This window comes from Rissa tridactyla, chromosome 4 (assembly GCF_028500815.1).
Source record: "Rissa tridactyla isolate bRisTri1 chromosome 4, bRisTri1.patW.cur.20221130, whole genome shotgun sequence".
In the NCBI taxonomy this organism is placed as follows: Eukaryota; Metazoa; Chordata; class Aves; order Charadriiformes; family Laridae; genus Rissa; species Rissa tridactyla.
In genome coordinates this window covers 57,905,682-57,920,877 of record NC_071469.1, presented here as the reverse complement: position 1 = coordinate 57,920,877, position 15,196 = coordinate 57,905,682, and the positions used below count along the sequence as shown (strand labels likewise).

The 15,196-nt window shown below is 51.4% G+C and overlaps 1 protein-coding gene across 4 annotated transcripts in view; it reads left to right on the top strand.

The window, feature by feature from the left end:
• The first annotated feature begins 2,501 nt into the window (after positions 1–2,501).
• Positions 2,502–15,196, top strand: part of BCL11B (BCL11 transcription factor B) — a 94,147-nt gene continuing 81,452 nt past the window's right edge. For all 4 annotated transcript variants that reach the window (XM_054200380.1, XM_054200378.1, XM_054200379.1 and 1 more), the window contains exon 1: positions 2,502–3,371. In XM_054200380.1, coding sequence (XP_054056355.1) covers positions 3,314–3,371 — 58 coding nt within the window. In that variant the 5' untranslated portion in view covers positions 2,502–3,313. The remainder of the gene's footprint in view (positions 3,372–15,196) is intronic.

Here is a 15,196-nt window from a genome sequence, read left to right as displayed (position 1 = left end):
GGGGGCTCCATCGGCCCCGCCGCCCCCAGCAGCCGGGCCGGCCGCCTGGTCAATCATTGCCGGCCCTTATCTCCTGCTCTCGGTGCCCACTGGGAGCCACTGGTTAATCAACAGATGATGCCCCGTAACTTCCCGATAAGCCGCGCTCCGAAGGGGTGCAGCTTCCTGCAGCTCGCTGAGAAACGGCCTCAGCCGCTGCCAGCCGGACTTTGCACCCCCGAGCGTGGAAAGCGACACCCGTGACACCCTCGTCCCCCTTCCCCCCAACCCACCCGTGACCGCGGCCACAGATTCGCGGAGTGGCCCCCTCACCCGAGCCGGGCGGCGCTTTGCAGGGCAGGCACAGCCACACAAAGCCTCGCCAGCCGGGAGGAGAGGGGGGATCAAGGCGGGGGGAGAGAAGTGAGGGCAGCCCCCTTCCCCGCGGGTGCGGAGGCCAGCGGAGGGGAGCCCCTTCCCTCCGTGCCCCCCCCCGACAGAGTGCGGCATCCCGGCCCCCGCAGGCTCGGACAGCGCTGCCGACCCAGGGCCGGCTCCGGGGAGGACCCCAACGGGGCCCGGGGCTCCCGCACCCCCCCAGCCCCTGCCATCCCCACTCTCATTTTTCTTTGCAAACAACCCAAAACACACACGGCGAAGAATCTAAACAGCCTAAGCGCCGTTAAATGTCTTTTAGGCGTTTGCCATGCGGAAATAGAGGCGGGGGGCTGAGCCGGGGCACAGGAGGGCACTGCAAGGCTGCTCCGGCGCCTTTCGCCCGGCCTGGGAGCTGGCGGGGGTGGGGGGGTGGAGGGGGGGGTGGGGGGCGGCTGCCTTCGCTGTGCCGTCGGGCCGGGCTCCGGGGGGGGCCGGGGGCTGGCAGCGCCGAACTGGGAGCTGTGAGCGGGCGGGCGGGTGTGGGGAGGAAAAGGCAGATTTGCTGGAGGAGGCGAGAGCGTTGCTGTTTAGCCAAATTCTACTCAAAGCTGATTAAGGGCACCGAGACGAATTCTGGTCCCCCCCTCCGGGCTCTCATGCGATTTAATACCAAAAAAAAAAAAAAAAATTAATATATTCATTTAACGTGGAAAGTAAATGACACGACTGCAGAGCGGCTCTCCTAGCCTGCTCCGGGTGGAGGCTGGGGTTTCTTGGGTTTCTGCTCCATCTGCCTTCAAGCCCCCAGACACACCACATCCCCCCCCCCCCCCCCGCCCCCATTCCCCTCGCCCTGTCCAGACTTGGTGCTGAAAAGCTGTTTGCACCGAACAATTTCCTTGTCTGGGGGGGGGGGGGGGGAATTAATAAATAATGGCAAGAGATGGGCTGGGAGAGCGGAGGCAGAGGGGAAAAAGTTGGTTTCCAAGAATCTCCCAAGTTAGCAGCGCACGCAGTTTGTGGGCATTTACCTGCGTGTGAAACAGGAGGAAAAGTGCACACCGAGATACTGTCCCTGGGAACTCGGCGTCTCTCGCTTCGTAGCTGAGACTTAATTCCTCCAAGGAAAAAATACTCTCTGCCAGGATTTTAAGGGAAGGGAAGAAGGGAAGGGGGGGCGGGTGTGGGAGAAGAAGGTCGGAGCATGTTGTGCGTGTGCGGATCGGGAGTGTGTGCGCGCGTGTCCCGCCACCATCACGCTGCGGGTAGGGAGAGAGGAGGGAGGGAGAAAAAAAAAAAAAAAAAGCACAAAACCAAACCCTCTCCCCAACCCACACAGATATTTGTGTTGTTGTAAAACTGTTCGAAAGAAATGCCGGGGGACCGTGCTTGCCGCCGAGGAGCTGCGGGAGGGAAGAGAGACACCACCCCCCCCCCCTCCGTCTCGGGAGCTGCCGCTGCCGGGCTGGGACGGCGGGGAGCACGACCCGGCGCCGAGCCCGGACGGCGGAGACCGGTGGCCGCAATGAGTAACGGCGAGGCGGCGGCGGCGGCGGCAGCGGCAGCGGCGGGCAGCGCTCCGCAGCCTCCCGCCCGCGCCTCCCTCCGCCGCCGGCCGCGGAGCCCCAGCGCGGCCCCCGGCGGCCGCCCCCTCGCCGCTCCGCCGGGCGCGGGGAAGTTTGGCCGGGCGTGAGGATGCGGATTTATTCCTTTTCCCCCTCACACACACAACCCCCTCCATCCATCCATCCATCCATCCATCCATCCATCCATCCATCCATCCCCGCTTTCCTTCGCTGCCGGCACTCCGCGTACCGGAGAAAGCAGCGCTGCACAAAGCGCGGAGCGGCTCCCCCAGCCCCGCATGTGCTTTAGTTTGTGTGCGAGCGTGTGTGTGTTGTATGTGTGGGGGGTGTGTGTGTGTGTGTGTGTGCGGGTGTGTGTGCGGTGTGTGCGAGTGGCGTTTCTTGTTCTCTTGCAGGGTACAATGTTAAAAAGCCACCGCTAGTCGCCCCCAGTGCTCCTACTCTCTGGGTCTTTTTGTCTCTAGTGCAGATTAAACGTCACGTCCGCACTTGAACTTGAATTTTATCCCATTGTACAGAGGCAGCCCCAGCCATAGAGAGACAGAGCGCTCCCAGAGAACCAGGACTCCGCCATCTTCACATTGCAATATATAATAGTAATAGCCAGCACCAGCCCAGCTGCACTGGGGGCTTCCTTCCTTCCAGTCCCAGTGCCAGGCGAGGGGGGAAGAGTGCAAAGTGGTGCAGGAGCACTGGCAATCCAAAAGCACCAGGGCAAAGCAGTGCCACTTGAACTGGGAAAGAGGAGACACAGTTTTGGCTACCCCTTTTCAAAAAAATTCTCTCTATATATCTACCCAGCAAGGGTCAATCTCTGAAAAACATTTTTTTTTTTTTTGGCAATTTTTGTGTGTGTGGGCAATCCCAATTCCAGTACCTTTTTTTTTTTTATATTACTGCTTTTTTTCTTTTTTAAATTTTTTCTATTTTTTTTTTCTTTTTTTATCCTCCTGGTGGAAAAGCGCACTTGCCAATTTGCCAAGCACTCTGGAAAGAGGGAAAGAGAAAAGTGTCACTGGCGGTGCATATCCTCCTAAGTTCAAGAAGAGATCTGGAAGTCCAAGTGGCAGAAGCAGTGGAGAAAAGACAGAGTGTGTGAAAGAGAGAAAAAAAAAGAGCGAGAAAGAGCTTCTCCTGATGATGATGATGATGATTTTTAATTGAGAGGAGATCCCATCCAGTGCACCACAGCAGCAGCAAAAAGGAGGCTTTTTTTTTCTTTTATTTTTTTTTTTTCGAAAGAAGAAGAACTCGATAAAGAAGAAGAAGAAGAAAGAGGAAAAAAAAAAAAGACGAGGAGGATCGCCCCCCAACACATCCCCCCAAACCAGTGCAGCTCTCCAGGCGATGCCAGTGTAAATGCCAGGGCAATGTCCCGTCGCAAGCAGGGAAACCCGCAGCACTTGTCACAAAGAGAGATTATCACACGTAAGTTTGAACTTGGAACCAGACCGAGCCGAAATCGAGGAGCAAAATTAGGGAAGGGGAGGAAGCGGTCGGGGGGGGGGGGGGGGGGGGGAGACTCCAGGAGGAACCAAAGCTGGTAAATGACTTCAGAGAGAGGGAGAGGAGAAGGGAATTAAAGAGGGGAGGGGGGGTGTGTGGCTAGGGGGGGGATGGGCTGGGGGTGGAGGGGGGGGGAGAAGCCCGAAGTTTGCCGTGCGTTTTTGCAGCGGTGCGGAGGTGAGGCGGGCGGCGGGGAGCGGGGAAGGCGCTGCCGGCGGGGCGAGCGCGGCGCGGCGTGGGGGGCTCTCCCCGGAGAGACGGGGTGCGTGTGCGGGGAAAGGGCCGGGGGTGGGGTGGGGGGGTGCGGCGGTGCGGGACGCGCCGCTCCGGATCGGGTGACCCCAACCGGGGCTCCGCCGCTCGCTCCCGGCCCCGCTCCTCGTTCCCCGCTCCGGGAAAAGTTGGCCGAGCGTTTCGCCTCGGCGTGACAGCCGGGCCAGGGGGCTGGGGGGGGGAGGCGGGGGGGGAGGATCAAGGTGGGCAGCGTCGGGGGGAGAAGCGGAGCGGCCCGGGGAGGCGGGGGGAACACACACTTAACGGGAAGCACATGGTGGGCCGGACGGCCGAGCCCCCCGGTGCGGGGACGCGGGGCAGGTAGATGGGCAGGCTGCACCCTGCCCGCCCCAGGTGCATCGCCGGCGGGGGGAGAGAACTCTCCTCCAAAGCTGAGGGGAAGGCAGGCTTGGTGCAGGGCTAGAGGCAAGGGCAGGGGCTGCAGAAGGGCCAGGGGCGGGCGGGGGTGTCTGGCGGGGGGGTGTGTGTGGGGGGTGTGCGGACGTGGGGGCGCGGATAGAAGCGAGTTGGGGGAACGGGGCTGCAGGAGACGAAATGCGGCTCGGGTGGCGGGGCGGGAGCGGAGGCTGCACTTTGCCCAAGCTCCCATTGTGAAATGAAAACACACACATACCCCCCAGCCCCCGCCCCCCCCCCCAAAAAAAAAAATAGGGAAGGAAAAGCGGGGGGAGGGAAGGAGGCGCCCCCCCCCACTCCCTTTCCAGCTCGAGCATCCCCCCTCCTCCCCGTTCCCCGCCCTAGAGCCCCGGGAGAGGGGCGAGCGCCTGCGGGCAGAGCCGGGGGCAGGTCCCCGCGCCGGGCGCCCCGCTCCGCTGCTCCCGGCCCCGCGGGGCTTAAGCCGCGAGGTGGGGGGGGATGGAAGGGGGAGGGGGGTGTCGCCTCCCGGGATGCGGGGTCCCCCGCGCTCCCCGCTGCTCCGCCGCCACCGGGGTACGGGGGGGTGATTCAGGGGGAGTCCCCATTTCTCTCCTGTAGCATCGTACCCGTTTTGAGGGGGGGGTGATGGAAAATACCCGGCGCACCATGGGGAGGTTTGGGGGGGGGCAGCGGAGGCCGGGATGGGGCCCCGCACCCCGCCGGGAAGGCCGGCCGGACATCCCACCCCCCCACCCCCCCCCACTTCCCTAAGAGGAGTCCGCAAGTTGCTGTGCTGCGGGGGGCGGCGGAGCGCACAGAGCCAGCCCGGGGCTGAGCCTGAGCCGCGGCGGATCCGAATATTTATGTTGAGATTTTAAAGAATTTAAATAAATAAATAAAATATTCCCCCGGCTTCTCTCCCCTCCCCTGAAAGCCAAGAATAGGAGCCATCTGCCAGGAGCATTTGGTGCTTGCGAGCTCCTCTCTTTCTTTGTTACCAGTGATAAATTTCTGTTTGTAAGATTTCCTTGGGAATCGAGATATATATGTGTATATAATTTTTCCACCTCCTGTGAGATTTTTTTTCTTTTCGTAGCGGCGGGTTGTTGGGGGACGGTTTGTGTCCCGAAATTTCAATTTCTTTCGCTCTCTCTTTCCTTTTTTTTTCTCTTTTTCTTTTGGTGTGCGCTTTTATTTTTTAACCCGTTCCTCCCTCGCCCCCCTCTTCCCCCCCCTCCCAGCCCATCAGCTGGTGGAACACAAATGAAGATGCATCTGGTATTCATCTCTTTCTGGGGGTTTGTTTTTAATTCATTGTTATTTTGGAGTCAGATTTGCATCACCATAAAAGGTGGATTCCCCCCCCCCCCCAACTCCCTCCCCTTCGTTAATTGCATTTTTGTTTTTAACCATCCGTTTTGGAAAATGCGTTTCCTTTTTTTTGTTGGTGGCTTCTTAATTTTTTTCCTTTTTTTTTTTTTTTTTTTTTTAAGAAAAAGCAGCACCAACCTAATCCCTCTAAATCGCCCTGTGCAATTTTTCCCACTTCTTTTCTGTCTCAGTTGCGAGGAGATGTGGGGTGTTGAAAGGGGGTGTGCGGAAAATCTGGTTTGTTGCGCACGTCTGAATTTGTTTAAAGGGGTGAAACATTTTCTTTTCTCGCTGCTGTTGCTGCTGGGGGGGGGGGGGAGAGTTGAGGAGGGGGGGAGGTGGGGTGGAGAAGAGAGCCAGGTAGGTTTGTTCTTCCAATTTGGTCTCCTTTTCTGATGGCTTTACTTGAAAGTAAATAATGAGGCAGGAGAGCATTAAAAGGTGCCGAAGAGCTGCGTGTAGAATGGGTTTAGCGGGGAGGCTGGGGAGGAATGGAGAGCAGAGCGGTTCGCAGCTTCCCTCCCTCCCCTCTGGTCTCTATCTCTCTCTCTCCATCCCGAGGAAGCTGGCGGAGAAATCAGTCTGCATACTGAACAGTGGCAGAAAAACCCCAAGGTATCCAGGGGAGGAGGGGGTGGGAGCCGGGGGGGGGGGTGAAGCTGGGGTTGGGGCTGGGGGGGGTGAGCAGGAAGCGCAGGCATTTCAGCGCACAGGCGCTGAGCCCCAGCTGCAGGCTGTGCAGGAGCCGGGGCGGGGGGACGCGATCCTCGCACTCCTCGGGAAGGTGTCACTCGTGTGTGTGGGGGAAAAGCAGCCAGGGAGACCGTCCATTGGCGAGGGGGGAGTTTGGAAAGTAGCGGGCAACGGAATAGGAAACCAAAACACTTGCAACTAAATAAAGCCAACCCCAAGCCAAGCCCCCAAAGCGGGGATGAATTGAGACTGCTTTCTGAAATCTTGCTTTTATGTCATGTTTAGCTTGGGCTCTTTTTTCCCCCTTTCTCTCTCCCTTTTTGGCATCTGTCAGGAGAGTTGCATTTCAGGATGGATTGGCAGTCTGTGCCAGGCAAGGAAAGAGAAACTGGGAGAGAGATGGGGAGAGAGAGAAGGGTTTTCTGACGCTGCTTAGCTGGAGTTTATTGGGTTTCATGCTCTTGGTGTTCAGAGAAACGTTTAGATCCTGAGTGTAAGACAAACAAACAAACACAAAAAGCAGAGAGGCTGTAGGGTAGTTGTGCTCCGGAGTTGCAGCCTCTCATTAGCCCAGTGGTCTTTAAGACTGCAAAGCGGAGTGGCCTGTTTGTCCTTGCCAGGCTGACCCAGGCAGCCTTGGAATGGACGTGTGTGCGGGACAAAAAGAGGGGAAACACATGGAGAGAAAAGACCTTTCCTCGGTGGTGGTGGCCAGAACAAACTTGGTAGCTGAGCTCACTTAAATGGGTGGACAAAGCAAAAGAGGGGCTGGTGGAGAGAAGAGGAGGCTGAGCTGTTGAGCTGCACTGTGCAAAGAAACGTTATTTTGGTTTGATTCAAATTGCTGATTTTCCAGCTTTAAGATCTTCTTTTTTTAACTTGAGAAATCTGCTTTCAAACTGGCCCCACATTTTGCATTTGAAGGAAATGTGAAAGGCGAGAGCATGTGAAAAGCTCGCTGATAGCAGTTTTGCAGAAGGCGGCAAAGCAAGAACATTTCTGTTCAGCAGCAGCAGCAAAGATTGGGAGGGAAAAGCACAGTAAAATCACACAATTCCAGGTAGAGAGCCAGGTTTCCCAAGCAGGCTCCTCAGTACCTGGTCAACAGGTTCCCTAGGAAGAGTAATAATTTCCTTTATCGCTTTCTATTTGTATGTAGTCATTAAAAATAATTAAAAGAAAAACCTATGATTTTTTGCATGTCAAAGTTTGGCAAATTGCTTCAAGGAGCTTCTCTTAAAATGCATTTAGATTTAGTGCAATTAATGCACTTTTTTTCCTACAGAAAAAAACCCACACCAATGTAATCCACTCTAATACAAAGAGAAGTAAGCTGTGACTGAAGAATTAGAGAGGAAATTATTATTGTTTTGGAGATGGCTGACTTTTTCATACTACCCGCATAGTTGTGCACAGAACAGCTTAACGTGCTTTTAAAAGATGATACATGTGTTGGTTTTAAATAGGACAGGAAAAAAAATAATGTTGTGTGCTGTCAGCTTCCAGGTTGCCTTTCATTTGAATATATTTGTATCAGACTTTACAAGATTAAAAAAAAAATACTGGCACATTTTCATAGTTTCTGGTCTTTTAAAATATTTTTTGAAAACTGGTGCGGAGTAACTAGATTGTGGATGTAGGTTGTTCCGTCCTTTTTGGTTGATGTGCTCGGTGGCTTAAATAGAGGTACAGCGGGTGAGAAAACATTTTGCATTTTCTTTCTGGTCGGCAGATGCAGAGCATATTTTGTCAGGCTTATTTAAATATTGAGAAATAAAAGTCTTGAAGATTTTACAACCTGGCTGCCTTTAATAGGAATGGTTGGAGCCCTTGTCTTGCACGAAATGTATGTTTCTCTGCAGAACAAAGGGTTGTCTTGTGGCATATTTGACAATAATTACGACTTAGAGGAGTGCGCGCTTGTAGAAGTAGTACAAATTATTGATATCAGTTACCGACTTCAGTTGACACCTCTTCAGCGGCTCTTCCCAGGGCTGAGCTTGCTTGCCAGCACATCTTTTCGCTAAAAAAAAAAAAAAAATAAAATGCCTCGCAAAAGACTTTAGCTTCTCTTCCACACATTTCCTACCTGCATCGCTTTGCGCTTCGCGTTGTTTGCGGATGGTGGTGGTGGTGGTGGGGAATTAATACAAGCCAAAATAAACTTTGCTGGCTTTTTTTTTTTTTTTTTTTTTTTTTTTGTGAGTCGCTTCGCCAGCCTGCTTGCCTGCCTTGTGGCCCGGCTGCCAGTGGCGGGTGTTGGCGACTAGGGGGAGCTCACAGCCTGTCGCATGGCAGGGCTGGCTCCGGCCCGGGATGCTCAGCCCGCGGAAATCACGGCCACCGCTCCCACCGCTCCCGGGGCTGCGAAACATTTTCCCTGTAAAGTTGTACTATTGATTTTCATGCGGGGATCCATGTAGCCCTAGCCGAGAGGGGCTGCCAGCGAGGCAAAGCTATTTTTAGCCAAATCGCGGTGATTAATCGACTGGGGCGGCCAGGAGTTTTTAATTAAAATTAGTTTCTAACAATGCCTTTTATTGTCAACATGCAATGTTTAAATTCTCAATTTGTTGTTGTCAGATAGCAATCGGGGTAATGATACCTGTACATGAGCGAGTCTGTGTGTGTGTGGGGAGGAAAAAAACCCAGGCAGATCCGTTTGTTTGTTCCAGTGGATGTAAAAACACGGAGGGAGGAAGCTGGAGTTCTAGGAGAAGGTGTGTACAGCAATAAAGCAGACATACAAGTACATAATTTGGCATTGATTACATGTCAGAAAGCCACACGTACCCCTGCTGAGAGGATTTGACACTAGATAGTTTACCGTACTTTGATCCTCAGGTCCTTACAGCAAAAAATCTGCAGTTCCTGCAAATGAAAATAAGCATTGTTTTGGTTTTTTTTTTCTAGAGAAACAAACACAAAATCACATCTGTAATGTAGAAGTTGCTGCTGAGCAGCGCACGGGCTGCTCCGTCAGGCTTGTGCCGTTCTCTGCTGCAGTCGGCTTGCGCGTCATGGACAGACTTTAGCGGGACGCTTTCTTGCTCAAACCTATAATTTCATGGCATACACGCGGGAAGCTTTGATCAGTGCATGTTTATTTCACCCAACCTGAGAAATTCATCAGGTTATGGTATTGGTAACATCGCACAAGCGTCTTCTTATTTTTAGGGTGCATTGTGTAGACTGAGGTTATCCCGTGACAGGAAAGCTCGCTTTATTCTAACCTGAAAGAGAAGTAAATTAGGTCAGACAAAAGATCAGGGCTGTCATCAGCTGTACAAAAACCCTTCACTCTTGGGTAGAGAGGGCCAGCAATTTATCTGATGATTTCTCTACTTCATTTAATGTTTGAATTGAGCTAGTTGGAAGCATATAGGTAGCAGCCAGCTCGTTTGACAGACCGGTAAGCTGAGGAGCAGAGTGCTGGGCCGCTGATGATGCCAGTGTTCCCCAGCCACGGGGAAAACCTTCCCTTCTCCCCTCCCAAAACCTCAAACTTTGCCGATCGTGGCTTTCCTTCCATTCCATGACTGTTAACTTTTACCGAGAGAAACAACGCTCCCCCTTTCCTCCTCCCCACCGCCTCTGCCCACCCGGTGCACGCACACCCGTGCTCCCCTTCCTCCTGCTCCCTCCTCTGCCTCCCACCCACCCCACTCCCCCAGGATGAAGCCTGGTGGAAAAGTCTCCCTGCGGAGACCTGCTACCCCAAAATGGCTCTCTGCCTCCTTGCCGGAGCATTTCCTTCTTTTTGGTTGCAGTTGGATTTCTCCAGGGTTGCGTTGCAGTTCTCAGTTGAATGTGGTCTCCCCTCGGCAGCCTCCAGAGAAAGTGTGCAGAAAAATAAACGGGGGCTGGGGGTTACCGCCTGCTTTAAAGTTAGCGATACCATAAAAGTGCTTGGTGAAGCATCAGCATTGGCTGTGGATGGATTTATATATATGTATCTTTTTAACGAGGGAGGGAAAAAGACACCAATAACTGCGTGCATTGATAAATGCGTGATTCATTCAGCTGCTCTTACTACAGCACCTTCCTCTTTCGTGTTTATTTACTTTCTCAAAATGTATCTGGGCAGGCTGCACACCGTTCCTCAGCACCCACGGTTACAGCCTCAGAGGCAGTTGTGTGTTCAGCTCCTGAACACCAGTTAAATTTGCTCACTTTCTGTTTTCTCTTCCAAAAAGCGGTTGCTGCCTTGGTACTGTAGACTCTTGCTGGAGCTTTAAGTAGTAGCTTCCCCCCCTCCCCCTTTTTTTTTTCTTTCCAAGGAATATATAAAAAATGCCTAAAGCAGGCTATTCGAAAACAAATTAAAGCAGAGGGACACACTTCACGCGTTGCAGGCACGCGCCAGTAGAAGGGGGTTAGAAGAATATCATCATTTTACTGGCAAAAGTGACACCAGATCGGGGATTTGATTAATGGTGCAGCATTCACAGGGACTTAGTTCTGTATTTTTGACATATGCAAGTCTTTTGTGTAGTTGCCTCAGTGCAAGAAATTCCTTTTTTTTTTTTCGTGGAGCAGCTGATAATTTGTGTGTGTGCTGGATATGCCCAAGGTACTTTCCAAAGACTAAGCACTAGACAGCACAGTATAAAAAAGGAATCCAAAGTTAAGGGAGAGGAAAAAAACACACTGGTTTACTTAACTTTTTTATGACCCCTTTTACTAAGCCACTGGAAGAATCCATAAATTCGCTGAATGTTATAATGAATATACTTCAATGAAAGTAAAAAAGAAAGGCTTAAGAAAATTGTATATGAGCAACAGTGTGCCATACACAATTGAGAAACACAGTCTCTTTTGAGCCTGATATTTAAGGAAAGAACAGAGCTGTTGTGTGTTTAATACATGCTCAAAACCAATTACTTAATCTTGATCATGCCTTTTAAATCCTTGGGTAAGAATCTGTGCTTCCAATATCTTTTTCTACGCCAGTTAAAAGCCGGTACCCAAATACTGCTCCTTCTCCTTTTGTGGCACTGAGCGCTCCTTTCTCTCCTTGGTTGTCGTTTAGTTTTAAATAAAACGAATGTATTCACTGGGGAACAAAGAATGCTTTTATATCACATCATCACATCCCATTTTATCTGCGGAGATTTACAGCTTCTGCAGTCTATAGAAGAGCCTATGCATTTTCCGCTCTCAAAAGCAGTAAATATTTTTTTATGAACGTATAGTTTACTTAAGAGGAGACACGCCACTCCCTTCTTTAACACTGTACATAGTTTCTGATGAAATAACATCTGACAAGTGCTGGAGATTCGTGCGGATCCTTGGATATTCCTGGCTTTTGTTCCATTTGGGTCTGGCGTGCTTATTGTCTTTTCCCTAAACCCTGCTGCATTTTCCGGCTCTTTGTGGCAGTGCCTGGGCTTGCTCCGTCTCAGGTGTGTACAGAGGGTTAAACCGCTTTCTGAGAAGATTCGGGCTACTTCTGCAAACGGTGTCTGTTGCAGGAGAGTCCTCAAACTCCCAGCCGTGCGTGGGGCTTGTTAAGGCGTTGGAGCAAAACGGGTTATTTCCCTCCACCCTCCCTCCACCGCTGGATGCTGCTCCCCTCGCTGTCGGTACCCAGTGGGGGGCGGCTCGGGGAGGGGGGACGGTGGGCTCCAACGCACCGCTGCGGGTGGGTGGCGATGGCCAGCCCAGCGTGGCCACCACCATCCTCGGTGCCAGGCTGCCGTCCGGCACGCGGAGACAGCGGGCTGACGTGCGGCGGTGGATGGCCGGACGGCGGCGGCAGCTCGGCAGCTGCTCGGCGGATGAGGAGGAGGTTTGCCGCTGCTCCGGCCGCCTTTGTGCACTTTGCAGATGCCTGAGGGTGGCTGGGAAAGTGAGGCAGGGCTGCGGGCCCCTGTGCTTCTGGGGGCTTCCCCACCGAGTTGCCTCTTTTTGGCCAACTCAGCCTCAGACTTTATTTAAAAAAAAAACAAAAACCCCCCAAAAACCAAAAACTACATAAAATTGTTTTTCAGTCCTCAGAAAAATTAAAAATTGATGGTGGATAAGCAGTGCCTGGTACTGCTGAGTGTGATGCTGATGCAATACGCAGGCATAAGTTCCGCTCTGCACCTCGCAGCTGCAGGGAGCTGTGGGGGGGGCTCTGGAAACGGGTTATTGATAAACTTCGACGGTGAGGAGCCGCGCCGCCCGCTTTGAGCAGCGTTAGTCTTTGTGCAGCGAGGATCCTGACACCGATCTTGGCGATAACCCAGCTAGAGATCGTGTGATCCGAGCTATTTCCGTTAAGCATGTTGATGTTACAGTAAATGTGACATGTGGGTGTTGATTGAAGGGACATCATTTTCAGGCCTGCTTTGGGCCAACACCCTGAAGAGCGAGTCACTTCTTTGTGCTCGCTCCCCAACTGGGCTGAGCTCTTTCTGGATGTGCCTTCAAGACAGCAGCGACTGTGCGCAGAGAACAGCGGGCTCGGCGTGCTGTGGCACGCTTGCGGGTGGCTTCCCATGCCCGGGCACCATGGTGGATCTCGGGCAGCCCCAGTTCAGTCCTAGAGATGGGTGGCCCCTGGGGTAGCCCATGCTTCACCCCCTGGGGTGGGCAGCAGGGCAGGCGGTGGCTGCGGTGGGGTGCCGGGGGGCAGGCAGGGCACCCAGCAGCACCCCTGCAGCAGAGGCACTGGCGGCGCTCTCCTTAACCACCCCGTTATCGATTTGTGCAGAAACCGCCTGTGGAGGGGAGGTTTCGCACGCAGCGCTTTGGCCCGACACCAAACCGTTCCCTCTTCCCCCTTTTCTCTCTGCCGCCTTTTGGTCCTGTGGGATGGAAAAAATAAGGAAAGAGAATAGGTTGGCAACTTTTCGCTCCCTTCTTACCGTGGTTCTGCAGTGTAATGAAAAGGCAAGAAAATAAATTACTGCTGCCTGGACCCAGCCTCACCCAAACCCCGTGAACAAGCACCCACGGTTTTGTCCTTAGAGGCCTTGGAAATGATTTTGAGTAACCCAGTCTTTTTCACTGTTACTGGGTACGATTTCGAGACATCTGACAGGCAGAAAGTAGTCAGCATGTGCATTCGCTTTAATACTGGGCATGAGAATATTGTTTGCATGGGGCACATATGCTCTAATGATGTCACCGCGCTGAAGTAGGAGCGCTGGTGGTTTTGCGACAGTGCCTTTATGGAATTAAGGAGTTTGTCCGCTGTATTTTGGCGTGGTAGGCAGCCAGGGAGCTGGGAGATGCTGCTCAGACTCCAGCCAGCAAGCGTAATGCTTTTCGAAGTAAAAGAGCAAATGATTTAAATTGTCCGGCTGCATTAATTTTATGAAGCCATCGGATAACAAGAGTGTCACTCCATAGATCGCCCATCCCCAACTCGCTGTGCTCCCTCGGCAGGCAATGCCAAGGCAATCCTCTTCGGAAGGAATCGCTGGGTGCAAGGAAAATGCTGGGCACACCTTAACACACCTGGAAGAACCAGGGCACGAGTCTTGGCTGGAAATAGCTCGTTTGCATTTTTTTCCTTTTCCCACGTAAGGGAGATGAGATGTTTCCCATCCTCCTTTTTTGTGTGGCTTGATTTCTCCTTCTTAAAAAAAAATTATAAATTAATTTTAAATAAATACTCGTGAGGAAACACCCTCCTCCCCCCCAAAACCCAGCTACCAACAAACAGCAATAAAACCACAGAGTTAAATTCAAATACTGTGAAGCGACTCATTTGAAACCCACAGACACAAGTGGAGTCAGAACTTTAGATTGAGACTGGCCTAAATTGCCCCATTGGTATTAAAGGACTCCTTAAACAGCCTAAGATCTTGGCTGCTGTATTAACTAGGCATGACCCGATGCGTTATGGGCTGGACTTGCAGGCTTTTTTCTCTTTTCCTTTGTGGGTTTTAAATCTCTCCTGTAATGTTACTTGAATGTAGGTTTTTAATGGCTTAATTGAGTTGTCAATAGGAAGCCTTTTCCTTTTTTTTTTTTTTTTATTCCAGGCAAAAAAAAAATAAATGTAAATTGACATGGATAAAATGCATTTGAAGATCTATTCAGCATTTTGTTTTTCATTCTTTTATGTCTGTTTTCCACATCCCGAGTAAGGGGATGTTAATATAGCTTCTGCATTGTTGGGTGTACGGCTGGTCTCATGCTTGATGATTTATTAAGCTCAAATCAGAAATAGAGTCGAGTAAAAAAATCTTTTGATAGTTTGAAACCCAATTACTACTGATCATGAGGGCTCGGCGTACCAAGAAAACGAAAAGCTGATTTTCAGTAATGTGACGACTGCCAAAATATGAAGGAATACCAGATGTTATTTTAAAAAAGTGCCATTGCAGAGTCCTTGGAAAGAGAGAGCGAGCGAGTGTAAGTGAATAGGTGTATGTGGATTTAACTAATATTCAAATGAAGCGTAGAACTGAAAAGAAAGAATTCGCAACAGTTTAGCTGTTTAAACCTCCTCCATGTTTCCACAGACGCCTGGTCGGGACTCTTATCAAATGCAGCAGTTTCGCTACGTTTTCTGAAGAGCACAATTTAAATCGCAGGCAAAAAAAAAAAAAATCCTCACATCCAAAAGATAATAAAGTTGAGATCTGTGCTTTTATTTTTATTTGTTTTATATCTATAAATGCCAAAATTCAGCCTTTGTAATCGCAGAGACAGACTTTAATGTGAAGGCTTTACGGGAATGTTAGGTGAAACTGGTAACAAGCATTTTCCCTCTCTGCCCCCTTTTTTCCTTACGACCCTCGGTTCAGTTCCTGTTTTCGTGTTGTCTTTTCCAGCTCTTTGTCCCATCTCCCGCTTGTGTATCTGGGTGCCTGTGTGTGCCTCGCTGTGTGTGGGGTTGTTTTTTTTTAATATTTTGACACTCTGCTCCCCCTTAATAGGAATTCTTCCTAGAAATAGCGCGCACATTTCTAAAGGACCCTTTTCACAGTCCTTTTCTTTTGGCTCTAAAATGATGTATATGTAATTGGTAATTAAAGGTGCAAGCTCTCTTCAATATAAACAATATTGCTCAATGTTAGATCATTAAAGGG